Source organism: Leucopleurus acutus (assembly GCF_964270905.1).
Source record: "Leucopleurus acutus genome assembly, chromosome: 14".
NCBI lineage: Eukaryota > Metazoa > Chordata > Mammalia > Artiodactyla > Delphinidae > Leucopleurus > Leucopleurus acutus.
The window spans coordinates 24,746,188-24,773,288 of record NC_139156.1 but is presented as its reverse complement, the minus strand read 5'-3'; the positions used below and the strand labels follow the sequence as shown (position 1 = coordinate 24,773,288).

The window sequence follows — 27,101 nt, the reverse complement described above, 5'->3', positions numbered from 1 at the left end:
CCAGCAAGGAAATTGTCTGACTTCTGGTTTCCAGATCCATCCCCCTACTTAGGGGCCACATAACAGGGCCATCAAAGAGAGATGGAAACGTGACTCCCAAATCCACCACAGAGCCAAAAATACAGCCCCGATCCTGATGCCCAGGGATTTCTTTGTGGGGGGACCCTCTGTGGGCCCGTCGACCCCACACAGGCCTGGGACCATGGGTTAGGACCATCTGGGATCCCAGCGCCTGGATCTCTGAGATCCATCCTGGTTGTGGCAAACTTGGGTACCGTCTGGGTACCTGGCTTACCTTTGGGACCCACAGAACCTGGGACACCAGGTGGGCCTTGAATGCCCGGTTGACCAGCATCCCCTGGGGAGAAATAAGCACTTTGAGAGAGTACCCCAGTTTGGTTGCCCACCCAGCCCAGTGGTGTCTTTTGCAGGGTGGAGGGAACACTTCCCACCCTGCCAGTGGTCTCTGATCCACTGGGGCCTCCATGAGGCCAAGAATCAGCAAAACACCTTCAGTTTCTACCTCCAGAGTCTTTATATTCCATGAAGTCTGGCACTCAGTAGGTGCTCAATAAGTATTTGTTGCCTGGGTGAGCAATATTTTTAAGAGAGAGTGAAGCTAAAAATAAAGATTCTTGCTCACGATCTTTTGGCCTTGAGAGGATTTCTGGTGTCTGTGCTTCACTTCCCCTGGTGAAAGCAGGCTCACAGTTAAGTATCTAATGCAACATCTTCCCAGCTCCCTCCAGGGCTGGGCTGGTGTCTGAAGCTTTCCCTGCCTCCTTCCAGCCATGAGAGGCTCCAGGGCAGGCACCCTACTCTGTCTTCCGTCAGGCCCTGCCCTGAGCTCTCCACCTCAGCCCTGACTCGTCCCCACCCCCTCCCGGGAAGATCATTTCTCCCTGTGACCATGTTCTGTGGACTCAGACTGCAGGGGTCTTAGCCCCAGGCCTGAATGCACAGCCCAGCCCACGCCTCCTCATTAGACCACAGTCTCTTCAGGGCCCAGCACAGTCCCTGGCTCAAGGCAGGTGCTCAGCTAATGCTAGTAAAAGACAGAGGGAGGGAGAATGATGAAACAAGGAAGTGTGGACGCAGCTAACCCTCCTGGTGAAGGAATCACGTCTTACCTCTGTCTCCTTTCTCTCCAAACCCAGGAGGCCCTGGTTCACCGCGAGGCCCCATGGGGCCTTCTCGCCCTCTCTGGCCCATGGGTCCCTCCATGCCAGGCTCTCCTAAAGACAGGAATGTCCATCTCAGTTAGGGCCGCGAAGGACACCCCAGGCAGCACCTTGCTGGCGGGACACCTGCCTGGAGCGTCCACACCCAACTCCCTACCTCTCTCTCTCTCCTGTAGCCCAGACTCAAAGCAGAAGCCAGAGAGTTTGAAAAGGCAAGTGGATCGTGTCCCATTTCTGCCCCAACCTGCAAACGGCTTCTCTACTCACTGGGAGTAAAAGCTGACCCCTCGCGAGGCCTCCAGGGCCCCTCCCTCTCGACTCTCTGCCTTCTTAGTGGGCTCCAGCAGCCGCCCCCACTCCTCCTGTTCCCCCGCCCCCAAGCTCCTGGATCCTCGGGCACACGCTTGCCCCAGGGCGTGTAGCTGCTCCCTCTGCCTAGAGGGTTCCCCCAGATCTCCTCAGGCCTGGCTCTCGCCCCACTTTCACTTCTTTGCTCAAATGTCACCTTCTCAGCAAGGCCTTCCCTGCCAGCCCTATTTTCAATTACCCCTCAGCCCTCCCAAGGCTCCACTGGGCTCTGTGTCCCCATTTCACGGGCCACTGCCTCCCTCTATGTGCTTCACTTATTTATCATGTCTATTGTTTATCTCCACCCAAAAGTAGGCAGGGGTTTTGTTTTCTTCACCACGTCTCCCCAGCACCTAAAACAGGGTCTGACACACAGCAGGCACTTAACGAACATTCACTGAATGAATGAATGAATGAGGGAATGAGGGAATAAGTGAACAGAAAAGCGGTTCTCACCCACGCTGCCTTTTTGTCCCTTTGGTCCCTCCGGACCTTGGTGGCCCAAGGGCCCAGGGATACCTGTGGACACACAAGAATAGCTCAGCCCTGCTTTCCTCCCAAACCCCAGGAGCAAGGACCGGGCAGCCTGCAACCTCAGCAGAACCATCAGAGGCTACGCACCTGGAGTCCCAGGGAAGCCTCGATCTCCTGTGGGAACAGAGAGAAAAAAGTCAGCCAGAGGACTCAGGCGGGTCACCTAAGGAGCCACCAGTGGAATTCAGGTGGGATCGCCAAATTTAGCAAGTAAAAACATGGGACTCTCAGCTAAGTTTGAATTGCAGGAAAACATTGAATAAACTTTTACTTATAGTGACAAGCGATTCAGTGTTTATATGTAATTCCCATTTGACTGGGCATCCTATATTACAGTCAGGAGGGGTGTGGGACCTGCAAGCTGGAGCCTTGAGGAAGGGGGGCTGAGGCGGTGACCCAGGGTGTGCGTGTCGGGGCAGGGAATCCTGAAGTTGAGGGCCACCGAGTGGAGGAACCCCAATTCCTGCACCGGGATCCCCTGGGAAGGAGAGAGGGGTGACCCGGTCATTCCCAATAGTGATTCTCAGAATGGTCTGTGCAGCCCTGGCTTCAGAACCACCCGGGGTTGATCCAGGCCACAGGCTCACGGCCCCACCCACACCTGCTCCTCAGAGGCTCTGGGAGTAGAGCCCAGAATCTTCCAGCAATTCCCACATACCCCGAATCTTGAGAATCCCACTCAGCTAGATCGAGGGGCACTTCTGTGGTCACTGGGATTGGAAAGATCTTCCTGCCACCCCTAGGCCTGTCCCAGTGAGTGTCAGACCACTTTTCTGAGGACACGTATCAGTTTCCTACAGTGACACTGTGCCACCCAAGTTAGCAGGTGACTGTCCCCCAGCTAACCAACACTGAGGGGCACCTTTTCCTGTGACTATGTCCTGTCTCCCTGCCAGACACCCCTACTTCCCCTGAAGGCAGGTGGTGTTGCTCCTACTGAATTCCCCCCCTCCAGGTGCTCCATTCCTGACTGGTGGCTTTTATTCCCAGCCTACCTGGGCTAAAACCCCTGAGAGCAGGCTTCTCACCTGGATCAGTGATTCCTGACCTGGTTCATCAGAATTAACCTGGGGGGAGGGGGTCCATCCCCAGAGCATCTGATTCCTGGCAGGGCCCAGGAATCTGTATTTCTCGAAATCTCCCCAGGGGTTGTGCAGTAGCAGGCCCTCAGGCTGCCCTTTGCAGCTGGGGGAGATGCAGGCCCTGGATGCAGGCCTCCTCAGGGTCCCTGGCGTGGGAATCCCTGAGAAGGGGCCAGCGCCACCGTGCTGCCCCAGAGATGTAGCCTGGCTCTGCCGTGAAGCCCCCGGGTCCCAAAAGCCCGAGGGTGTGCAATTCCCGGTCCTACCACAAGGGGAGATGGCCAGGGGAGTGGGAGGTGCGTTTTCTGACACTTGCTGATCGCTTCAAACGGTCAACCCTCGCTAATATTTAAGGTAAAATTTTCCAGGTTTTGTTTACCTTTAGGGCCTTGACTTCCCATGTCACCTAAAATCAGAAAGACATGAAAACTGTGAGATGGGGTGAGAACCCAAGGGCCATTCTCTCCTAGTATCTTAAGGCCAGCTGACAGCGTGTAAATGACATTTCAAGGTGCGCTGGCGTGTGGTGTAGCTTCCTCGCGGTGTCCGTCTGTGTCTCTCGGGCACCTCACTCGGCCTCTCTTAGATGATGCCTTAGTTCCCTTCTCATTCTAAGATATTCTGACTGTAGAGCCAATTCTCAACCCTCCCAACAGATTCTGTAAGATCTTTCCACTGCTCATCCTTCAATGTGCAAAACAGAGAAGTTTTCCGATCCTCCCAGAAAACCCAGCTCCAAGTGCAGGAAATGAGAGCAGGGAAAGGGCTCCATCCACTGTGATACCTTTAGGGCCAGGGTTTCCTCGGAGATTTCCTACAAGAGACAGCAAAGCCTGAGTTAGCCGCATATCTTCTGTGTCACACACACATACACACATGCACACACACATTTGAAGGGGATCACTGTGGTACAGTAGGAAGAAACAGAGGCTAGGACTAGCAATCTGATTCTAAAGTGTGCAGGTTGTGTGATCTTGATCATGGGCAATTCTCCCCAGGTCTGAGTTTTACTAGCTGTAAAACAGGATAGCAATATGGGTCCTCCCTCCCTCCCTCCCTCCCAGGGCTGTCAAGAGGGCTGAATGAGGGGAGCTTGAGAGTGCCCTAAATGGGTACCACGCCACATACAGGAGCCGGGACCGGGAGCCACTGGCCCTTTGCCTTGCGATGTGCTCACCGTTTTCCTGTTCTGCCATCAGCTTGCCCCTCATGAATTGCCATAGGTCTTCCTGACTGTAGCCGTCAAGCCCAGATTTGCCGACACCTTCGCCCAGCCTCGGCGCGACACCCTGCACGGAGTCCTGGCTGGTCCTCTCCATCTTCTTGTTGTAAAGGAACATGCTGCCCCTGCCCTTCTCCAGCTCGTCCACACGTGCTTTCAGGTTCCTCACCTCCTCGGCTGAAATGGACACACGGAGGCAGTGTCAGCACAGGGGCCCCTGAGCCAGTGCCTTCCAAGCTTCCAGGGGAGCCTGAAAAGGGGGCTCTGGAGTCTGTGGCGGCTTCTTCATGCCATGCGGACATTTTGTTGGCATATTTTGGGGGAGACAGTCTGTCGTGGCTACCAGCAGGATAAGCTACTCAAATTTGGAACCGAGCCTTGAAGACGCCTGGCCATCATCTGAGATGGTCACAAAGCTGGCCCTCTCTCCCAGGAGCTGGTGTGAGGGGCAACAGAACGTGGAAAGTAAAAAGGCTATGAAAGGCCTGGCCTGATTGTTAAGGGCAGCCAGGTGCTTAGAGCAGGATGCCACGGGGTTGGGGCCTGGGGCCAGGACCGATGAGCTGCCTTAGAGTCCCAGCTCAGCCAGGGAGCAGCCATGGGACCTTGGCCAGATGCCTCCTGGAGGCCCAGTTTTCTCATCTGCAGTAACATGGGGTCTGCACCCATGATCTCTGGACCCTTGGCCCCTGACGCTTGGGACATTCACTGATTCTTGCCCTTCGGAACAGGCAGCGGGGCTGCCATCACCACATACCCAGAGCGATGAGGCCAAAGAGCAGCCCCAGGAGCAGCAGCCAGGTGAGGAGCAGGCCCAGCAGCCACTTCCACCAGCTGCAGCAGGAGCCGCAGGGGCACCAGGCTGGCGCTGCTCCCCACGAGCCCTTGCCGCCTCCACCGGAGACCCCGCTGCCGGCGCCCCTGCCGCTGCTACTGCCGCCCCCACGGTGGTGGTTGTAGCCGTAGAAGTCTGTGGAAGAGAGGGCAAGGGTAAGGTGAATGCAGGCAGCTCTTGCCCTCTTCCCTCCAAATTCTCCAACTTTTGGTGCCTTCCTGTGGGCCTGAGTGAATGTGAGTGGGGCTTTCAGGTTCCTGTGTGGCTCCTGGAAAAAACACAGGGCTGTGGTTGGCGAAGAGTGGAGGTCTGACAATCCTGGCCTTGAGCTGTGTGACCCAGAGAAAGTCACTTAACCTCTCTGTTTCATTTTTTATAAAATAGAGTTCAAAGCTGACCTTTCTTCATGAGATGGATGTTGAATGAAATGAGATAAGGCATGTAGAGTAATTAGCAGAGGATGTAGCAGTTACGACCAGGCTTAAAATCCTTGGTTATGAACGTGGATCTGCTACAACCTCCTGCATTTTATTGTGCCCAAAGCTGAATAATTCTCATCTTCATGTCTCAGTTCACATGGCTCTTTCCTTGTAATCCCCACAGTGCCTAGAACTACACTCAGCTCTTAAGGGGTGGTCAGGAGGCTTTTTATTTTTATTTATTTTTTAGTTTCAGTGAAAGTGTTGTTTTTAGTATCTAAAATGGGCTGATACCCCTTGATCTGCTTCTCTCACAGATTATGGGAGCAAGTGAGGAAAGTGTAAACGACTGGAGAAGTGTGTGGTCTTAGTGTCACCTTGCAGCCCGTGTGGGTGGGGGAAGGGGAGTGGTTTGTAAGACACGACAGTAGCCTTGCTGTGCTGCTCCTGCCATGCTGGCAGACTCTGCAGCTAAGGGCAGACAATGGGCACCCAGCAGGGGCAGTGTGGCCCGTGAGCACATCTCCTGAGCTAAGCTCCTTCAGCAGCCCTGCTCCAGCCCCCAGCCAGCCCCTCTCCCGCCCTCCACCCCGCTCCCACTGAAGGCTTCTGGGGAAGATCTGTAGAGTTGGGTGGCTCATGCACGCCCTGGCTCCAGGCTAGGGGGCCGTTATCTATTCCATTCACCATAACCAGCCCTTTCCGCTCCAGTCACTGCAGGGCCCAGGTCTTACTCACCTGCAGAGGCGGCCTTGCCCTTTGCGGACACGGTCTTCATGTCTCCTGAAATACAAACACCGAGAACACATGTTTTGACTGAGCCTTTCAACTGCAGGAGCCCAGTCCAGTCCAGCCTGTGCGTGGACTTGGGACAGGGCTTGAAGTAGATGTGCCCCCAGGGACCTTGTGGAACAGCCACGTGCAGGAACATCTATTAACTAAGTCCTCACAGATCTCATATTTGCAACAATCACATTGTTGAAGACATGGCTTGGCAAACAAGTCACAGTGGGAAAAAGCAGTGTCATAACCTTCTTGTGACCTTCAACCTCTAAAGTCCAAGACATTCTTTGGAGGACCATGTTAGGAATGATCATGGCATTCAAATAATAAATGTGCCTGTGAGAAATGACTCTTGATTTCTTGGTTACAAGACTGCACACAGGTTCCTAACCTGGGGTGGAGGGAACAGAAAGGCAAAGACGGGCTTGGAGGAGGGCTGAGCATGAGTCTTGGATGCTATCTGACCACTGAGTTTGTGGGCATGTGTGGAATTTTCTGGGAAAACTTGTTTATAGCTTTCACCAGATTCTGAAAAGGATCTTTGGGCTCCAAACCCCACCTCCACCCCTAAAATGTAAGGAACTGCTAACTTAGAAGACTTGGCTTCCAACCTTGAGAGGATTATAACTGATGTCATTTGCATTTTAAAAAAAATGTTCTGTGACTTAACTTTTCTCTTCCTTTACTGACCTCCTTAAAATCAGTGATTTGGAGAGATTCACAGGAAGCAGAGCAGTGAAGAAATGTGGTTATCCAAGACAGAAGCCAGGTATTTGGGAAGAAAAAAAATAAAGCTAGCAAGTGCTTTGAAAAGCCTTTTTCTATTAGCTCTGAAAATTATGGAGGACAAGTAAGGTGAGAAAAAAATACCACTGTGGACTTTAGATGTACCATGAGAAGACTTTGCTTCTATAATTAGCACCTGTGACTCAACAGGGGAGCTTGTTAAAATGCAGCCTCCGACACAGCAGGTCTGGGCTAGGGCCCAGGATTCTGCATTTCTAACGCGCTCCCAGGTCTCACAGATGCTGCTGGTCCAGGACCACACGCAGAGTGCTGAGGTCTTGGGAGACAAATGAATGACAGATGGATTGGCCGGAGTCAAAGTGGACAGCCATCAGATTTGCTCTTACCGTTAGCTTCTGACATTAGGTAGGTGTCAGTGGTACATGCAGCTTGCTTTTCCTTTTTTAGGGTGTCCTCTGAAAAAGAAGCTATGCACACAACCCACGATGACCCCAGATATTGTCTCCCCGCTCCCGCCACCCCACATCCTTTCCCGCTTGTGGAGGTAGAAGCTAGCCTGGTAGGAAGAGGGCCTGCTTTCCCGGGGTTAATCCCCCCGGTCTGGGCCTGTGGTTAGGAGACTTATTATTGCCCAAAGATACTCTGGGAGCTCTTTGCTGGACTTTCCCTGACTTGTCTGCATTCAAGGCAGACCCTGGGACACCCTATTTGTCAGCCATTTTCCATTTGAATGGGATGACTGTGGTTTCATCATTCAAATGTCTCAAACCATCTTGCTAGGACATTTGTCTACGCTGTTTGTCCTTCTTCCAAAACCCAAGTCTCGTGGGCTCCCACGTACTTGCAGTGACACTGGCGGGGGAGGCGGTGAAGACCTTCCCGCTGTCCTTGGTCATGATCAGCAGCTCCATCTCCTTCTTGGCAGGTGTGTTGTCTTTCTCCAGGATCAGGAATTTACAGTCCTTGTGCAAGAGGTCATTGTTCTGGACACTTGTGGTGCTGGCTGGAGAGGAAAGAAGTGGGTGAGGAGGACGGAAAATGTGGAGGGAGAGGAAGAGGGAAGAAATGACCAGAAGAAGGAGAAGAGGAAGAGAAGGAGGGTGGAGGAAAAGAAAGGGTTAGTGGGTGTGTCGGAGGGTCTCCTGCTCTTGCTCTCCGTGGTTACTAAGAAGCATCTTGGGGACCAGAGACACCCTCCCCTGCCTAGCTGGGCCTGGCCATCAGGAGGTCGGGTCAACGTCAGAAGTGCTGGGGGCTGGCCTGAAGGGCTGCCCCCCACCTGAACATTACAGGGTCTTCAGTGAATGGTCAAAAGTTGCTGTGTCAGGCAGGCCTTTCTTTAATCAACTGAGTGGGTTCATTTCTAACTGCAGGTCTCAAGTGTTTGCAGCCTGGGGGCGCTTTTCCTGACCACTCCGTCCAGCGCACACACAGGCCTGTCTCTACCACGGCATTATGTCGGCCCTTCAATTATGTGTCATTTCCTGTAACTATCCTGTATACTTGTTTCCACTTGTTTCCACTTGCCTCCTCCACTGGAACTGTCAGCCTGGTGAGGGCAGGAATCTAGCCTCCTTGCCTATGTCTGTAATCCGGGAACTCAGAACACGGTCTCACACAAAGCAGGTGCTCAGTAAACGGCTTTTGAATGAATGAGTTGTTGAATGGAGGGAAACGCACCAGAATCAGAGCAACGGAAGAGATGGACGCATGACTCGTGGCAGCCTAAGTTGATAGATTCCACGGGAAGTAGGGAGGGTGCAGCAGCTTCTGGGGGGCGCCCTGGCCCTTGTGATGGGTAACCAGTAACCAGGCCAGGGGCTTCCAACAAGGGTGGGGGCTGGGGTGTGAGTGCCTGACCCCGGGCAGGCGTGGAGCTTCCTGGCCCCCTGGGACAGGAAGGCCAAGGTAAGGTAAGGGGCATACCCCCCTGCCCACTCCTGAAAACAACCAAGAGGCCCGTGGGGTGAGTCCCATTTGCAGACCTCAGACCACCAATGGGTTATGTCCCCTCCTGCCACGTGTCACTCAGAAACAGCTCTTCCTGTGGGCCAGCCTGCCCCCAGCAGCTGGGGACAGCACTCACCTGTGGAGGTGGACACCCCAGTGCTCACAACGGCAGGGCTCTGGGGCATGTTTCTCTTCACACCATATGCTGCAAGAGAAGAACCTATGAATGAGCAGAGCCAGCATAGGAGGGCAGCTCCACGCTGGTGGAAGCAGCCTGACCCACCCTGGCCGACAGGCAGCCTCCCCAGGTGAGAGGAAGATATTGGGTTGGCCACAAAGTTCATTCGGGTTTTCGGTAGCATCCTGGACGAACTTTTGGCCAACCCGATAATAATGAACAGAATAATAATGAATAATGGAATCAACTCTCTCCCACCTTGGGGGCAGCAGTGAGTTTAGATGAAAACGTCTATGATATAATCCCTGTCCTTGGAGGACCATTCCAAAGGCCACCTCCCCCGTGAAGTCCTCCCAGACCCTCCCACATCTCCTTCCCTTCTGAATTCCTTCAGCTAACACCTGCTCTGCACAGCTTGATTCATGCTAACAGGATCCCCCAGATGTTTCATGTGTCTTAGACTTTCTGCTCCAACTTAACAGTAAGCAAGTTGAGTTCAAAGGCTGAGGCTCGCACCTTTTCTGTCCCCCACCCCGCCGGGTGCACTATAAAGTCAGCCAGATGATTGACTTGCAGTGACAGTGGGCTGTCAAGGACAGCAGTGAGACATGGGGATATACAGGAGACACCCCCAGCACAGGCTCCCACTCATGTCTGAGCCAGCACATGATTCAGGTTGGCATCTCTGGGTCGAGGTGTGGAGGGTTGTTTCTTTGGTGGGAAAGGTCGATTGATTTTTAGGGACATTTTTGCCCCTCTAATTCCCTTGTTGAAAAGGGCTATTGTGAGTTATAGCTGCAAAGAGGCGTTATTTCCCATCCCCTAGGCTCCAAACCCCAGTTACGGACCTGTGGAGGTGGTGGTCATGCCATGGGACAGGGCAGGTGAACTGGGGGCCAGATTGTTCTGCATGCCAAACACTGTGAGAGGAATTGAGGACAGGTGAGTGCAGGTACATAGATGAGGCCCCCCCAGGTTAAGGCAGCCAGTCCCAGGAGCTCCCCAAACCATTTTCACAAGTAATGCCTTTGCATATGACAGAGATCCCTGACATTCTCAGTTCCCACACTCTCACTGACACGGCAATTTTTTTAATACCCCACCTCCCTACCCCAGGCAAAAGTTACTAAGCTCCATTTATTGAGTAGTTAGGTTCACACAACTTAATAGCGGTAGTTCGCATAGGGTCTGTTGCTGTATGCCTCAAAAATTTAAAATATCCCAGGGGTTCCCTTCCCTGCAGGACCCTTGGGTGCCGTGGTGTACAGTGTGGGAACTGTGGATACAGACACAGTGGAGGCTAAGAAGCACTGACTGGGCAGGACCCTTGTTTTCCTCCTTTCTTTTCTTGGCTCAAACACACAAAACTCCCCTCGCCCCCATTACGATTTCAAAGGCTGGTTATTTGTTTGTTTTTAACAATGTGCAGAAGCTCATTCCTCCCCAGGTAACAGCTTCTCTTATTCCATCCTGTCTAGAGTTTGGGGCACAAGATCATGGATCCAACATCAGCCTGCCCTCCTCAGTCAGGACTTTGCAAAGTATTGATTGAATAGCAAAGGCAGGAGGAACAAAGCATGAAGCTGGTGTCTTCTGGGCTTGTGGGACTCTAGTGAATTGGAGGTGTTAAAATCAGAAGCCAAGAATACCAGCCATCACCGTATTTATTAGTCATGATATCACAGAGGGGAGGCAGATTGCTTTAACAAAAGATGTGGGCGGATCACTTATTTACGTATAGGCTATTACGATGTACGTGGAACTAGAGTGAACACATACTTCTGTAAAAGGATCCTATGTTTGCCTTGGACGTTAAGCAGTAACATTATTGAGCCGCCAAGGAACTGCGATATTTATAAAAAGATGTGAAGTTAAGCTCTTTCTAAATTAACAATGCTTTCCACCTGAAAACATCCTGAGCTCTGCCTCACTTGGCCCCTTTATTTCCATCTCTCCACCTCTCCCATTAAGTAAGGGGACCAGAGCAGAATAAGCACGTAAGTGTGGTCTCCGGCGCCCTCCCCCTTAGCCCTTTCCCTCCAGGACTGAGCCGTGTCTCCTATGGAGGGCAGGCTCTGTGCCTTCTAACGCAGCTCCTTGGCTGCTGGTTCCACGTTGCCATGGGCGTGGAGGAAGTCCTCATGCTCTCGGTCAGGAAGAACATCCTCCCTACAAACCATTCCATTGTCCTCACTAGGCAAGAGCATCCCTGTTTGTTTCAAGCTGGCAAGCACCGACCTGAGGAGCTGGTGCTGATTCCAGGCTGCAGAGCTGGGGAGCTGGAGGCCATGTTGTTTGGAACTCCAAAGACTGTGGGGGAAGAGGAAGGCTGGTGAGAGGACGTCCACACAGAACAGGGGCAAAGAAGCACAGGAAGAAAGGCCAGCACTGCATTGTGTTACATTTCTGTTTTTAGGAAAAACCTGGGCTCTTGCTTTGCAGCACGGAACCAACCATTAGTCTGTGGTGTGCCTTGGGTCATAACAGCCAATGGGCGGTCACAGGTCGGTGGGGTTTGAGTGGACATCAGTTCCAGCCAAGCCCCTCTTGTTAGTGACCATTTTACAGAGAAGGCACTTTAAGCCCAGAGAAGTTAAATGACCTCTTAAGGTCACACAGTTAATCCACATGGAGTGAAACCAGGTTCCTTACATTTGTTTTCATGTTCTTTCCCATTATATATATATATATTTTTTTTTTTTTGGATACACGGTACCATGTAGTCCTTTCCATAGGGGACCCACCAGAGGAAATGCCATAGAAGTTGAATTGAAGTTCCAGTGGAAAAATCTTGGGATGCTTGGCCACAGAAAGCCCCTCTAAGAAGCCTTGGGGATGGCAAGTGCCGGAGGGGTCATTCAGCTCCATCATAAGGCGTGGAGGGCTTAGCACTGGGAGGGGATGTGCACTGCAAGCCACGTACCTGATCCTGCAGAATAGGCATTGGTGTTGAGGAGGGATGAGCTCTGGGCTGTGATGTTGTTGTGATAGGTGCCCATGGAGGACCCTGCCGGCAGTGTGGAGGACCACATGTGGGAGGGAAGGTTGGCATCCAGGATGGTTGTGTCATAGGTGCCGGACACTGGAAACAGACATGCCCGACCACACCCCAGTGAGAGACAAACCCCCTCTGTACTGGGGGGATCCAGTGGGCTTGGTTTGCCAGGACTTTCCTGGTTTTAGGCTTGAAGATCCCATGCCCTGGCAACCCCCTCAGTCTGAGGTGAACTGGGACAGTTGGTCATATCACTTCTGTTTGAAATCTCAGAGCTGGTGAAAACCTGACCTCTTGGGTTAGAAATTCTTGTTGGCTCTTGGTGAAATCTGAGGTAGGTAAATTTTGCTCTGCGGTCCACCCATTTCTCCTGCTAAGCCCCCTTTGCCACCCCCTGGTGCACTGTTCCCACCAACGGTCTCTCTCTCCCTCTGTTGCTGACTCCACCTTCCAAGATGCCATGAACCTGTGACTCCCTTACAGTAGAATTCCAGGCAGACAGCAGCACAGGTAGGGAAGCCCTCCGTCCCAAGGCCACGCCGCATGGGTGGCAGCCTTCTCCGGTTGAACCCTCCTTAAACATTCCCATGTGCCAACCAGACCCAAGGGGCACTCTGCCCCCAAGAGGGGCTATGGGTACTTCTTCAAGTCTGAAGTCAGTTCTGCCTATTTCTTATCTGAGAGGGAGTTAGCCACTCAGGTCACAAAGTACCCTGAGGTTTTGGTTTTATATTGAACAACACAAGATCACTATCTCAAGATGGTTTTTCTTCAGTAGTGAATGAGAGGAAAGCTTCACCTCATAGCAGAACTGGCTTCTTTCCTCATCTCCCTCCAGAGACCTTGCCCTTGGTAGGCACGTGATGTATGAATGCTGAACTACACTCATCCTGCTTGACTCCCCCCAGAGGCCCTCACATCCACACGGGCAGTGGCCGTGTCCGTCCTGCTCACTGTCTTTCCTCAGTGCCCGGTGCTTGGCATATAATAAATGTTCATTGGATGAATGAGTGAATGATAGAAGACACTGCAACTTTCCCCAATAGTCTTCATTCAGGAAACCTGGCCAACACATTCCCAGGACATGTCAAGAATCTCCTGGGAGAGAATCTCTAGGATCTAGAGCCGGACTATAGCCAGCACATAGAATGGTTGACCAGATGGGGGTGAGAAGGGTGCATCCCACATTTTCTCGCTGCAGGAAGAGCAATGCTCAGGGTTTTGTGAAGTCTCTGCCACAGCCTGAAAGCCCTGCCCGGACACATCTGCCACCTTGTTCCCTTCCTTCCACAGCAGATCGGGGCTGTGGGGCTTACCTGACTGGGAGCTGGCTGTCACCAGTTTGGTCTCCACGGTGCCTTTCTTGGGGATGGGGAGTGTGTGAGAGGAATTCCGGGTGGGGCTCACGCTTGCTGATCGGCTTCCCTTGAGCAAACGCTTGACGTCATCCAATTCCGTCCCTGTAAAGGAATCCTCCGCTTTTTCATCAGGCCCAGGATTCCTTCCTGAGCCCAAGTGCAGTGGGAGGAACATTCGCGGCACTCTGAATACTAGGGAGGATGAAGCCTCCACCTCACCCGCCGGGACATTTTTGGTTAGCCTTATAATTTTTGCCTTTTGTCCATTTATAGCACCGATTAACCTGGTGTTTTGTAATATTAGTGGCCGCATAAATACAGTGCCTCTACAAGGAGGTCAAAGTTCTCAGTACATATTTCCTAATGAGACCTCATCAGACAGCACAGGGAAGATTCTGTGGCTGGAAGACACTGTCATCCTGGAACATTTACACCCAGGACAGTTGGAGCACCAGACCCCTTGAAACAAATGCTTCAGCAGTGGTCTCATCCCGGGTACAGGATGCCTCAGGTGTTGGGTCCCTGACCTTGTGTGCTCTGTAGTGTCAAATGGAATTTGTGGCCCATAACTCTTAAATATTACACTGCTTTCCTGTGGGTTAATTGCAAGACCCTCTGGCTGATATAATCTGTAGCGAGGTGATTCAGTGGAGTGAGCACCCCGTGCCTCCTGAGGTGACAAACAGAAGGGAGGGAGGCGTCGCGCAAGGGCAACGCACAGGACATCTTCAGACAACATTGCTGGAGGACTGCCCAGGCAGCCCCTCTCCCGAGAGCTCCATCCTTTGTGCTCAGCACCCCGAGCCTGGAAGGACTCAGGTGAGACAGCATCAGGCCTGGAGTCCAGCCCAGGCCCTGAGTTCTTTGGGCAAGTCCCAGGCTCTGATTGCTGAGCCACTCGACCCAGATCTTTCTCCTCCTAGTCTTTGTACTTGGTTCTCACCCATTTGGGCTCATTTCAAAATGGCAAACAACAGGAGTCCAACACAGTCACAGACAGAGACCGGGAAATCCTTGACATTCGAGATAGAGTTCAGACTCTCACACTCTGCTTCTGAGCCTTCTCTAAGCTTCACCAGCCCCACTGCGTCCCCTCCTGCTCTTTTTCCTTCAGCTGCACTGAACCTTCCTCCCGTGTCTCTGCCCTCTCATCTCGCTGAGTCTAGCTGACCCACCCTTCAGTCTCCCTTCAAGTGACTGACTAGCCCGGGGAGACTCCTGTGGCCCCCACTCCCTCAGCTCCCTGAGCTGTCATGGTTGGTAGGTTTATTGTCTCCCCTTAGTCTGTGAACTGTGAAGCATCAGGGACCATGACTGACTCAGAGCTCCTCACCCCCCGCACCCAGCCCGGAGTCCCTGTCAGAGAAGGCCTTAGACATGTCACTTATGATGGAGTGACTGCACACACACGCGCACACGTGCACACACACACAGCAGTAGCCCTGGATTCCTGGATCCTTCCCAAGACCTGAGCACTTACATCGGGTAGATGGGGATGCACTCTGCAGTCGAACTCGGATCTCGCTCTCTGTACAGGGGAGAGATGGAGAAGCTGTGAATGAAGGAGCTTGGTTCACACTGCCTGACACTGAGCTCTGAGCGGCAGATTATCTTTGGGCTGCTCTGCAATCTGTGTCCTGGGAACAGAAAAGCTAGGTGTGCCCAGGAAGAGTGCTTAGAAAGAGGCGTCTTCTCTCCACCCCCCAGCCTGCCCACAGCTAACCTCCCAGGCGCCTGGAGCAGAAACGCCAGGCTGAGCCCCGAGACTCCATCACGATCGGCAATGACCAGCCCCTTTCACAGGGCCCTCTCCGCAATAACAAGACAATTCTAAAGCCTGTAGTGTTTCCTTAGCCATTCTGGCCTCTTTAGGGCAGAAAGTGGGTGATTTAACATTATGAGCTTCAGGTGGAGTATGGGCCTCTCTCGGACTATCAGCCTAAAGTTGTAGGTGGTCGGTATGTGCCTAACTTTCCAGTTACCAATACAACCAGGCCCCTGGGAAGTTTAGACTGGTCATTGAGAACTCCCGGGGCCTGTGAAGAATTCTGCCTTCCATATAGCCCTCACACGCTCCTTGCCACCCTCACCGGATATATCAAGGCCAGCTTTCTCCAGGACACGTTCCCTCCTAGGGCCTTATCTACAGGCAGTCGTGGAGAGTGCAAAACTCTCAGGGAGCCCTTTGTCCCCTGGAACGATGAAAAAGAAGGGCTTGTGCTCACTTTTTGCTGCACAAAGGCAATGATAGCACATCTTGTTAAAGTCACCCAGGAGGCTGGGTGCGAAACCAGATGTGACGCCAGCACCTTCAGACAACCTACAGCAGTGCGAACCACTCCGTGTACTTGCTAGGTCGCTGTCAAAATCTACCCTTCCCACCCTCGTGGAGCCAGCGGAAGATGCCCAGATGCTACAGGCTCCTTAGAAGCCGTGACTTATTCATTCTTTACACCTCACATTTCCTGGCTCACAGCTGGACACACGTTAGCAGCTCAGAAAATACTGGTTGAATGAACTGAACTGAATCCAGCACCAGAGCTCACCTCGTGTTTGGCTCCGTCCTCTGGTTGAAGAAGACGCTGAGAAACAAAGGAAAGTAATATTAGGCACATATAAGAGGTGACATGCTAAATATTTGTGACATGGAGGCAGACCTATTTGGGTGGGAGGTGGAGGTTGTTTTCATAGTGCATTTATATCCAGATCGAAGCTTTAATGTATGGTGGGTGCTTAGTAGGTCATGCCCACATAGCCAAGGGGCAGAGCAAGTTTTGTAAGCCTCAGTGCATTTAGGGTGTTAAGTTAGCAAATGAATGTGAAGTTGGCTCACACTTAGTGTTAACTAAGGAAGTTGGGAGCATGATCCATTCGGACTGGCTGACCACACTGATCAACTGTATCGAAAGACTGCCAGGTCCTTCCCTTTCCAGGTCTTTTGTTAGAGACTGCCTTCATTTTCCCACTGTATGCAAATAAATGCATGAAATTATAATCACTGTAAAATCAATGATCATATCACAAATTCATATGCACAGTGAGAACCCAAGAATGTGGACTAAAGATTTAAAGTCATGTGAAGATACAGCCTAGGGTTTCATTTGGTTAAAATGTGTCCCTTTGAGACTGCTTTGGAGGAGGTGCTGGGATGTTGGACATCTGCGCATTCTAAGCCCTGCTCCCCTTTGCAGGGAGGTCTCTGTGGGTCCTGTGGAAGGAAAAATCCTATGACCGTTGCCTGGCCTGAGGGCTTATCTGTCCAAGCCTGAGCCTTGTATGAATAACTTGCCATTTCACGAGCAAAGGCTTATGACAGCAAACTAATGTGGCTGACAGTCCCCTTAAGATGCTTCAGGATAAAGAGCAGGGAAGAGGGCTCAGCAGAGGTCAAACTCCTCGAGAAGAATCCACTTAACTCATGATGCTCCCCCTCTATCCCCGCCAGGCACGTTTGACCATTTCTCCAGAAAATAAGGATAGGACATACCAAATTCCTTCCGAGGGTACTCAGGGGAAGAGTTGCCGCTGGAGCTCCCTGGAGAGAGAAAAAAACACTTAGTACAAATGGCCCTTTAGGCCCAAACGGCTTCCCAGAGAGTGGGTCCTTTCTGAAGCTCTGCAGCCTGGGTGTTCAGCACCAGATTTAAACAGGATTCGCCCAATGGATGTGCTTGCGGCACTCCCTTCTGGTCACTGATCTACTGTGGTGGGGCAAGGTTTGAGCAAAGGAGAGCAGGAAGTTTTCGTTTCCTTTCTGTTTTCATGTCCTCGACTGCATTGGCCCTATGCAGTGCTGACACCAGCGAACCGGCTCTGATCAAATGAACGTGCTGTCAGCACCAGGGGTTCTCTGACTCCATGCAGCTCGTCCCGGATGTGGGCCTTGTGAAATGAAGAGACAAGCCCACGTGCCGGCAGAGCAGCAGGAAGCACTGTGGTGACCCCATCCACCTGGCCTAGGTTTGGGGCTCTCCCTACACCTGGCAGCCGTGGGTCAAAATCATTTACTGGGGTACCCATCCTTAATCCTGCTTCTCTATCGTTGGTACCCATATCCATTCACTCTTAGACCCATTTGCCGCCTGGCTTGTCTATTTTCCACTAAAATGTTTCTTCAGATCACCAGGAGCTCCAGTAACCTTAGAAGCAGGACCCAGATGTCTTCCTCTCGCCTTCTCCTTCTTGGTCATGAGCGCTCTACTTCCCTCCCTCCCTCCCTCCCTCCCTCTCTCCCTCTCTCTGACTTCAGTGGCATCACCATTGACTCCTCCTCCTTTCTGTGATCTGGCTGTTCTTTCTCCGTCTTCCCCCAACTTTATCTTTCTAGGTTCCCTTCTGCTTTTTTTTTTTTTTTTTTTTTTGCGGTACGCGGGCCTCTCACTGCTGTGGCCTCTCCCGTTGTGGAGCACAGGCTCCGGACGCGCAGGCTCAGCGGCCATGGCTCACGGGCCCAGCCGCTCTGCGGTATGTGGGATCTTCCCGGACCGGGGCACGAACCCGTGTCCCCTGCATCAGCAGGCGGACTCTCAACCACTGCGCCACCAGGGAAACCCCCCTTCTGCTTTTAAACTCTTTCCTTGGCCAACTCCTTCAGTTTTCCAACCTCTACTAACAACTCCTTGTGAAAAACCCCAAACCGGGTGTCTTGCCTTGACTTCTCCCCTTAGTGCAAGTCCTATGTGTCCCACTGCCTGCGTGGTACCCCCAGCAGAAAGCTGTGGCAGCAGCTCCACTTTAGGACAAAATAACTGAACTCGTCCACTGGGAGGCCTCCCCCTGGCCTCCCTGCTTCAGTTCTTGGGACCACAATGAACCCAACCACCCGTGTCTGAAATCTCAGTGGAAACACTGACTCCTTTTTCTCCCTTCCCCCCAAAACTGAATAATTAACAAGCCTGTCAATTCCAGCTCTGCAACACCTTTCACTCCAGGTCCTCCTGTCGGCTCCCATTGCTACCACCGCAGTCCCGGCCAAGGTTCCCCTCCCCGGACTACTGATCACCTCCTAACTTGTCACCGTGTTCAGCCTCTTCCCGCCCTATTCGTCCTGAGCATGGCAACCAGAGTTCTAGTCCTGGACCACAGACATGATGGACGCTTTTGCTCAGAAATCTCTGTGGCTCCTCACTGTGTGCAGAATAAAGCCCAAACGTCTTGGCCTAGCACCGAATCTGAGTCTTTCCATCTCTCTTCACACAAGTACCACTGCTGCTCGTACCTGAGCCCTGGACTCCCGTCTTCGCTGTGCTGCTGTTCCTGCAGCCTGGAACAGCCCAGCTCTCCATCGGGTAAAGGTCTTACACATCATGAAGGCCCAGCTCAGATGCCACCTCCCACATAGACTCTTCCCTGAAGACCCATCTGGAAATATAACCCCCTTCTACTTTACATTATAGCTTATCTGTCATCTTAACTTGTCTATTAGATCCTAGGCCCTCTGAAGACAAGATCCAGGTCTGACTCATTTAAGCGTCCATCCAGGCATTCTGCACGGCATTAAACGCCTGGTACATATCTGATAAAATACCAGTTGAAAAAGTGACTAAATGGATAAATGGATAAATGAATAAATGAGGGGTCGATAAATCAACAAAATCCCCAAGAAACCTGAGTCCGTAAAAGAACCGAAACAAGAGTGGAAAGAAAGGTGGGAAGGCCCAGGTGAAGACAGGTGGCTGAGGCTTCAGTCTTCAAAGGATGAGAGAAGTTACTGAGGGAAGAGAGTAGCTCTCTCTTAAAATCTGTGGGACCGGTACCTTCGTATGTTCCATGGCGGGTGACGTGCGTTTTTCTCTCAAAGGTCGAGCCTGGTGAGTTGGGCAGAGTGGAGGCCAAGTCACCAGGGGCCCTCCTGTAACTGGAGGTAGAGGCATTGCCTCGTGTGCTCCCACCTACAAGAGGGGAAAAAGCACAGGCCCTCAGAGCACTTCACAGATCGACATACGGTTCCACTAAGTGCACACAGACTGCTCCTAATAAAGGAGGGCCCTGTGGAGGGGCCAGAGGACTTCAGGAGAGCACGTCCGAAAGGATCCACCCCTCAGCATTCCTGCGGCTGCTCAGAAATGGGAGATGGAATTATTGCTACTGGAAGGTAGGGAGGTCCTTTATGTCTGTGGCCAAAGTGCATGGAAATGGAGAAGCGGGATGTTTCTTGAGGACCTGGCCTGCAATCGTAGAGCACTGCTGGGTGGACTAGAATACAACCCCAAGTGGAAGTATTCCTCGAGAGGTAAGGGCAGGCGCTGCACTGGGTCAGCCCAGCTGTTTGCCTGTCTTGGGTCTTTTCTTTAGTGTCATTCCAAGATTTTAAAAATGGCTTCAGCGGTAGTGTGTGTGTGTGTGTGTGTGTGTGTGTGTGTGTGTGTGTGTGTGTGTGTGTGTGTGTGTGTGTGTGTGTGTGTGTGTGTGTGTGTGTGTGTTTTCCCTGCTTTGTTTTGTTTCAGTTTGAAAGCTACCATGAAAGAATGCTTCTTTGGGAACAACTAGGCCTGTGCTGGACGCTTGCCCAGTGGAAATGCACAAAGTGTGGGTTCATATGTCACCAGATTTCCTTAGCACAGTAACCCAATCCTTAAGTTTCTTTTGTTGTTGTTAATTCAAACTGTAAACCCTCAGACATGCACACCCTTTTCTAAAAGAGATGGCTTAAAGAGAGTAACTCATTGGGAAAGGAGTCAACTCCCCAGGAAGCCTTCTTAATTAATTATTGTTATTTATATCGGGGGACAGAATGATAACTGATTCCATTTTAAGTAGGCTTCAAATGTGGGTAATTTGAAAGTCTCACCTTTGGTGGGATGTGTGTCCTTTACACAGCTCTTTGGGGTATTTGGAATGGGTGACAAACAGTGGTAATGGTCCCCCTCCATTCGGGACCCTCTCTCTCCCTGTCCATCTGCCCTACCCCAGCCCTCACACCAGCAGCCACTTACTTGAGTTTATGTAGCCGCTGCTGCCATGCATCAGGCTCTGTTTCTCCAGCCGGCTCCCTCCACCAAGAGAGCCTGTTTTAGCATAGCCATTGCTGGTGCCCCCTTCTGCAGAAAGGAGGAGCAGGTGACAATTTACAAGTGGAGTCAGTGCAGAGGGTTTCCTCGTTCCCTGCCCCTCGGAAGCCTTCCCTGGCTTCTCACCCACGAGGCTCTTGGTTTGGGGCCCCTTTCCCACTTGCACTGCAGGATACATGCTGCCGTGCTCTCAGTTTGTTTGTTTTTGATACAAATGTCAAGAGCAAATATTCTACCCAATTTAAAAAGAAAGTTCCCTGGGTGGAGCATAGCAAGTTGCTGATTAGGAAAATTAAATATTTGAAAAGTCAGCAAGTGACGAAAACTCCTTGAGGCCAAGGCCTGGGTTGGGCTTGCTTTTTTTGAATGCCTGGTCGGTACACTGGACATGGCAGCCACTGGAAGTGTTGGAGGGATGAGTGAGAGCTCTGGGTTGCTGGTGTTTCACCTGGCAGCCCATCATGCTCCAACCTCGTGTGTGGATGGAGGGATCTCCCCACTCCCCACATTGAGCCAGGCTTCCCGAGAGGTGCAGGGCTAGTTTGAGGGCTCAGATCTCCATTATAGAATCCATTAACCCTAATAACCTCCCGAGAAGAAAGTGGATTCAGACAGAAGCCTGGCTGTGGTTCCCTCCTCCACCCCAGGCCCAGGCTGGATAAGATTTCTGAAATTTTAGTGTCTAGATCAGGCAAACTTATAGAGACAGAAAGTAGATTTGTGGTATTCAGGGGCTGGGGAGAAGGGCGGGAATGGGAGTGACTGCTAATGGCCGTGGAGGGTTTTTTTGAGTGATGGAAATGTCCTAAAATTAGATTGTTGCAAAGGGTCTGCACGACTCTGTAAATACACTAGCAACCATTGAATTATACACTTTGAACGGGTGGATTTTGTGGGATATAAGGTAATTTCAATACAGTTGTTTGAAAAAAAGATTTCAGGGCTTCCATAGTGGCGCAGTGGTTGAGAGTCCACCTGCCGATGCAGGGGACACAGGTTCGTGCCCCGGTCTGGGAAGATCCCACATGCCGCGGAGTGGCTGGGCCCGTGAGCCATGGCCGCTGAGCCTGCGTGTCTGGAGCCTGTGCTCCGCAACGGGAGAGGCCACAATAGCGAGAGGGCCACGTACCGCAAAAAAATATATATAATAAATAAATAAAAGATTTCAGATATTTTGGACTTGCTCAACGGGAGAGTGAGCACCCACGGAAAATGTTACATGTGGAGCCCTTCACACAGGACTTACTGAGAAGAAAGCTCTCAAGATGGTCACTTACTTGGTGGTAAGGACGTAAGTCTTGTAGTTATTGTTTCCGTGATAACTAGAAAAACACAAAGAAAAGATGAGATCTTAAGTAATGTACTGAAATCTCTGTACTTTGGCAAGGTCTCACATCGTTCACAGGTTCGGCTCATTAAATTAGGTTCAATATAGACTTCTATACACTTGTGCTTTAAGGTATTTGATCTGACCCACTGTAAAAGCAAATAGGTGCAATAACAATAGGGCTTAACGTACCTGGAAAACAGGTTTATATCCCTTTGGTACCAAAAGTAGTTAGTTACTCACTGATTTGAACAATGAGTTGTCTTGCATTAATGTCTCTCATATAACAATTAGATCTAGTCCAGGCCTGGATTTGCCCTTGAAGGAGGATCAGGCCCTCAAGTCACTCTCTTTCTCTGCACTGCCCCTTCTAAGTGGTCACCCGGTCCAGCTGAGGCCAGCATATCATCCTGGCTGATTACACTGTGATGCGAATAATTACCTTGAACCTCTTTATGAATTTGGGGGTGTCTCAAGGACATCATAATTCATTCTAAAGTCTTCAGGGCCACCCCTGAGTGTGAGGAGGTGTAGGAAGGAAGGGGGTCGGTAAGTCACATTTGGTGCTTGGACAGATGAACATCCAAGACAGACTTGAAGAACCAGTCCCTTTGCCTCCGGAAACTGAGAAGACTCCAAGTGATGGTGAGTCTATACAGGTCACAAAAGCTTCCGGTGTTTTTGGAAAACACCAGTTAGAAGAAAAACCTCTTGCCTTCCTGAATCACTCTCTCCTCTACAGCAGCATGGGGAGGTGAGTAGATTCCCGAAACCGTAACTGGGCCAATTCTGTGCTCTGCCTGTGACCATCACCAACCACTACCTCCCTCTGGGTTGGACATCAAGGAGCACCTATCTAGCTAAGGTCGCTGGTTTCTAGAAGCACCCTTCTTGTGCACACGCCCAAGCATATTCATATGCGTGTTGTGTATGCACGTATGGCTGGTGAAAGGAGAAAAGGATGAAGAAGATTGTGGGGCATCACTTTGTGCTGCTGGCAACTGCTGCATCCCACACCGGTCTTACTGCTCCCTCACCCTTTCCTTCTTCACCCTGCGTGTTCCTTAGCTTGGTTGCCCTAGCAGCGACATGGCGTTATGAATGGAGCAGAAGCATCATTCCATGCGTAAAAGGAAATGGTTTTTCAGACTAAAATGGCAGCTTGATTTGAATAATAGTCCTTGAGCTTCCACTAAACCTCTCATTGTGTGGACCTTTGGGATCCTATGACACATAAAAATAAATTCTTGCTTAAGCTAAAAGTTCCAAGTCTGTGGAGCCAGAATTTTTTATTGGCAATATATGAAAGTCACAGGATAAATGAAAGAGTCAGAGCTGTTAAGGGGCTATTTTAATGTCTCTGAGTTTATTATTTGGGCAGTTTCACAAAAGAAATGTGTCTGTTTTCAGTTTTCAGTGTAGACTGCAACTGTGACACCAGTGTGATTCCAACTTTGTCCCTGCAATAATGGGATATTATTCTCTTGGATTTCTGTTGCCCTGTATCCCTAAAATAGAACACGGTTAAATAAGCTGTTGTAAATTCATTCAGCAGGATATTATGAAACCATTAAAAATGCTGGTTATAAAAACTGGAACATAGAAATGGTGATTATCATCTTTGAAGAAAAAGCAGAACACATTTTGATTACACGTGTGTTAAAAAAAATCAACAGGGCTTCCCTGGTGGCGCAGTGGTTGGGAGTCCGCCTGCAATGCAGGGGACACGGGTTCGTGCCCCGGTCCGGGAGGATCCCACGTGCTGCGGAGCCGCTGGGCCCGTGAGCCGTGGCTGCTGAGCCTGCGTGTCCGGAGCCTGTGCCCCACAATGGAAGAGGCCACAACAGGGAGAGGCCTGTGTACCGCAAAAAAAAAAAAAATCAACAAAAGGCTTCTTATAGGAAGAAATAGTCTATTTAGGAAAACATTTAAAATGATACAGTGGGGGAAAAAAGCAAAAAGAAAAAGCTAAGAAAAAACTAAAAACAAAAGAAATAGAAAAAAAGATACAGTAGTTGTGGTAGAATTAGGAATAAATTATTTACTCTTTCCAAAAATTTTTTTACTTTTATAATGACACGTTTCATGCCCTTACGTCTTTCAGTGACTTCACTGCCATTTCGTTTGTTCTTCTTGGTTACATCCATACCATCGCCCCCTATGGAAAAAGCCAGAAACCATGAATAACCATGTCTATGACCATCACTTCATAAGTATAGGTCCCTACTATTCAAGCTGAGAACCAAAACTTGATTCCTAGAATTCAAAGCATAATTCTTTCGTGTGTATATTTTTTTAACAAGAGTCATTCCCACTTCCTGTATCAGTGAGAGAGTAATTTAATAATTCCACCTTGGATTCTACTCCTTCGTATTGGGAATTTTTTTTTTTTTTTTGAATGGAGACACCATAATTTATCTCATTCCCCACTGATAAAGATTTAAATTGCTTTCAACTTTAACTTTTTATAATACAATATATATACAAACAGGGAGAATAGGACAATGAATATCCCTGTTCCCATAATCCAGCCACAACAATCAAAAATTCATAACCTGTTTCTTTTTTAATTTTATTTTTTTATACAGGTTATTAGTCATCCATTTTATACACATCAGTGTATACATGTCAATCCCAATCACCCAATTCATCCCACCACCACCCCCCACCCCTGCCGCTTTCCCCCCTTGGTGTCCATACGTTTTTCTTCTACTTCTGTGCCTCAACTTCTGCTCTACAAACTGGTTCATCTGTACCATTTTCTAGGTTCCACATATATGCGTTAACATACGATATTTGCTTTTCTCTTTCTGACTTACTTCACTCTGTATGACAGTCTCTACATCCATCCACGTCTCTACAAATGACCCAATTTCATTTCTTTTTATGGCTGAGTAATGTTCCATTGTATATATGTACCACATCTTCTTTATCCATTCGTCTGTCGATGGGCATTTAGGTTGCTTCCATGACCTGGCTATTGCAAATAGTGCTGCAATGTACATTGGGGTGCGTGTGTCTTTTTGAATTAAGGTTTTCTCTGGGTATATGCCCAGTAGTGGGATTGCTGGGTCATATGGTAATTCTATTTTTAGTTTTTTAAGGAACCTCCATACTGTTCTCCATAGTGGCTGTATCAATTTACAGTCCCACCAAAAATGCAAGAGGTTTCCATTTTCTCCACCCTCTCCAGCATTTGTTGTTTGTGATTTTCTGATGATACCCATTCTAACCAGTGTGAGGTGATACCTCATGTAGTTTTGATTTGCATTTCTCTAACAATTAGTGATGTTGAGCAGCTTTTCATGTGCTTCTTGGCCATCTGTATGCCTTCTTTGGAGAAATGCTTATTTAGGTCTTCTGCCCATTTTTGGATTGAGTTGTTTTTTTAATATTGAGCTGCATGAGCTGTTTATATATTTTGGAGATTAATCCTTTGTCCATTGATTCCTCTGCAAATATTTTCTCCCATTCTGAGGGTTGTCTTTTCATCTTGTTTATGGTTTCCTTTGCTGTGCAAAAGCTTTTAAGTTTCATTAGGTCCCATTTGTTTATTTTTGTTTTTATTTCCATTACTGTAGGAGATGGATCAAAAAAGATCTTGCTGTGATTTATGTCAAAGAGTGTCCTTCCTATGTTTTCCTCTAAGAGTTTGATAGTGTCCAGTCTTACATTTAGGTCTTTAATCTATTTTGAGTTTATTTTTGTGTATGGTGTTAGGGAGTGTTCTAATATCATTCTTTTACATGTAGCTGTCCAGTTTTCCCAGCAGCACTTATTGAAGAGACTGTCTTTTCTCCATTGTATATTCTTGCCTCCTTTGTCATCAATTAGTTGACCATAGGTGCGTGGGTTTATCTCTGGGCTTTCTATCCTGTTCCATTGATCTATATTTCTGTTTTTGTGCCAGTACCATATTGTCTTGATTACTGGAGCTTTGTAGTATAGTCTGAAGTCAGGGAGTCTGATTCCTCCAGCTCCGTCTTTTTTCCTCAAGACTGCTTTGGCTATTCAGGGTCTTCTGTGTCTCCATACAAATTTTAAGATTTTTTGTTCTAGTTCCATAAAAAATGCCATTGGTAATTTGATAGGGATTGCATTGAATCTGTAGATTGCTTTGGGTAGTATACTCATTTTCACAATGTTGATTCTTCCAATCCAAGAACATGGTATATCTCTCCATCTGTTGGTATCATCTTTAATTTCTTTCATCAGTGTCTTATAGTTTTCTGCACACAGGTCTTTTGTCTCCCTAGGTAGGTTTATTCCTAGGTATTTTATTCTTTTTGTTGCAGTGGTAAATGGGGGTGCTTCCTTAATTTCTCCTTCAGATTTTTCATCATTAGTGTATAGGAATGCAAGAGATTTTGGTGATTTTTTTTTTTTTTTTTTTTTTGTGGTACGTGGGCCTCTCAATGTTGTGGCCTCTCCCGTTGTGGAGCACAGGCTCCAGACACGCAGGTTCAGCAGCCATGGCTCACGGGCCTAGCTGCTCCACGGCATGTGGACTCTTCCTGGACCGGGGCACAAACCCGTGTCCCCTGCATCGGCAGGTGGACTCTCAACCACTGCGCCACCAGGGAAGCCCTGTGCATTAATTTTGTATCCTGCAACTTTACCAAATTCATTGATGAGCTCTAGTAGTTTTCTGGTGGCATCTTTAGGATTCTCTATGTATAGTATCATGTCATCTGCAAACAGTGACAGCTTTACTTCTTTTCTGATTTGGATTCCTTTTATTTCTTTTTCTTCTCTGATTGCCATGGCTAGGACTTCCAAAACTATGTTGAATAATAGTGATTTGATTCCTAGAATTCAAACTTGAATTCAAAACTTGGTTCCTAGAATTCGAAGCATAATTCTTTCGTGTGTGTGTGTGTGTGTGTGTGTGTGTGTGTGTGTGTATATATATATATATATATATATATATAGTGTGTGTGTGTGTGTGTGTATGTGTGTGGTTCACGAGCCTCTCACTGTTGTGGCCTCTCCTGTTGTGGAGCACAGGCACCGGACGCGCAGGCTCAGCGGCCATGGCTCATGGACCCAGCTGCTCCGCGGCATGTGGGATCTTCCCGGACCAGGGCACGAACCCGTGTCCCCTGTATCGGCAGGCAGACTCTCAACCACTG

General features: G+C 49.8%; 1 protein-coding gene across 4 annotated transcripts in view; it reads right to left on the bottom strand.

The window, feature by feature from the left end:
- The window catches only part of COL17A1 (collagen type XVII alpha 1 chain), a gene marked incomplete at both ends in the record, with an annotated part of 42,902 nt that extends 18,786 nt beyond the window's left edge, over positions 1-24,116 (bottom strand). For 3 of the 4 annotated variants that reach the window (XM_082854270.1, XM_082854272.1, XM_082854271.1), the window contains 23 exons: positions 296-358; positions 1,131-1,235; positions 1,986-2,048; positions 2,151-2,177; positions 3,525-3,551; positions 3,930-3,959; positions 4,323-4,544; positions 5,125-5,337; positions 6,360-6,404; positions 7,538-7,618; positions 7,993-8,154; positions 9,238-9,306; positions 10,128-10,199; positions 11,518-11,589; positions 12,203-12,361; positions 13,591-13,734; positions 15,113-15,160; positions 16,179-16,214; positions 17,120-17,167; positions 19,389-19,523; positions 20,568-20,672; positions 21,920-21,964; positions 24,065-24,116. In XM_082854270.1, coding sequence (XP_082710396.1) covers positions 296-358; positions 1,131-1,235; positions 1,986-2,048; positions 2,151-2,177; positions 3,525-3,551; positions 3,930-3,959; positions 4,323-4,544; positions 5,125-5,337; positions 6,360-6,404; positions 7,538-7,618; positions 7,993-8,154; positions 9,238-9,306; positions 10,128-10,199; positions 11,518-11,589; positions 12,203-12,361; positions 13,591-13,734; positions 15,113-15,160; positions 16,179-16,214; positions 17,120-17,167; positions 19,389-19,523; positions 20,568-20,672; positions 21,920-21,964; positions 24,065-24,116 — 2,023 coding nt within the window. Of the gene's footprint in view, positions 1-295; positions 359-1,130; positions 1,236-1,985; positions 2,049-2,150; positions 2,178-3,524; positions 3,552-3,929; positions 3,960-4,322; positions 4,545-5,124; positions 5,338-6,359; positions 6,405-7,537; positions 7,619-7,992; positions 8,155-9,233; positions 9,307-10,127; positions 10,200-11,517; positions 11,590-12,202; positions 12,362-13,590; positions 13,735-15,112; positions 15,161-16,178; positions 16,215-17,119; positions 17,168-19,388; positions 19,524-20,567; positions 20,673-21,919; positions 21,965-24,064 lie in introns of all 4 variants that reach the window. The other variant, XM_082854273.1, reaches the window with a different exon arrangement.
- Positions 24,117-27,101: the final 2,985 nt, after the last annotated feature.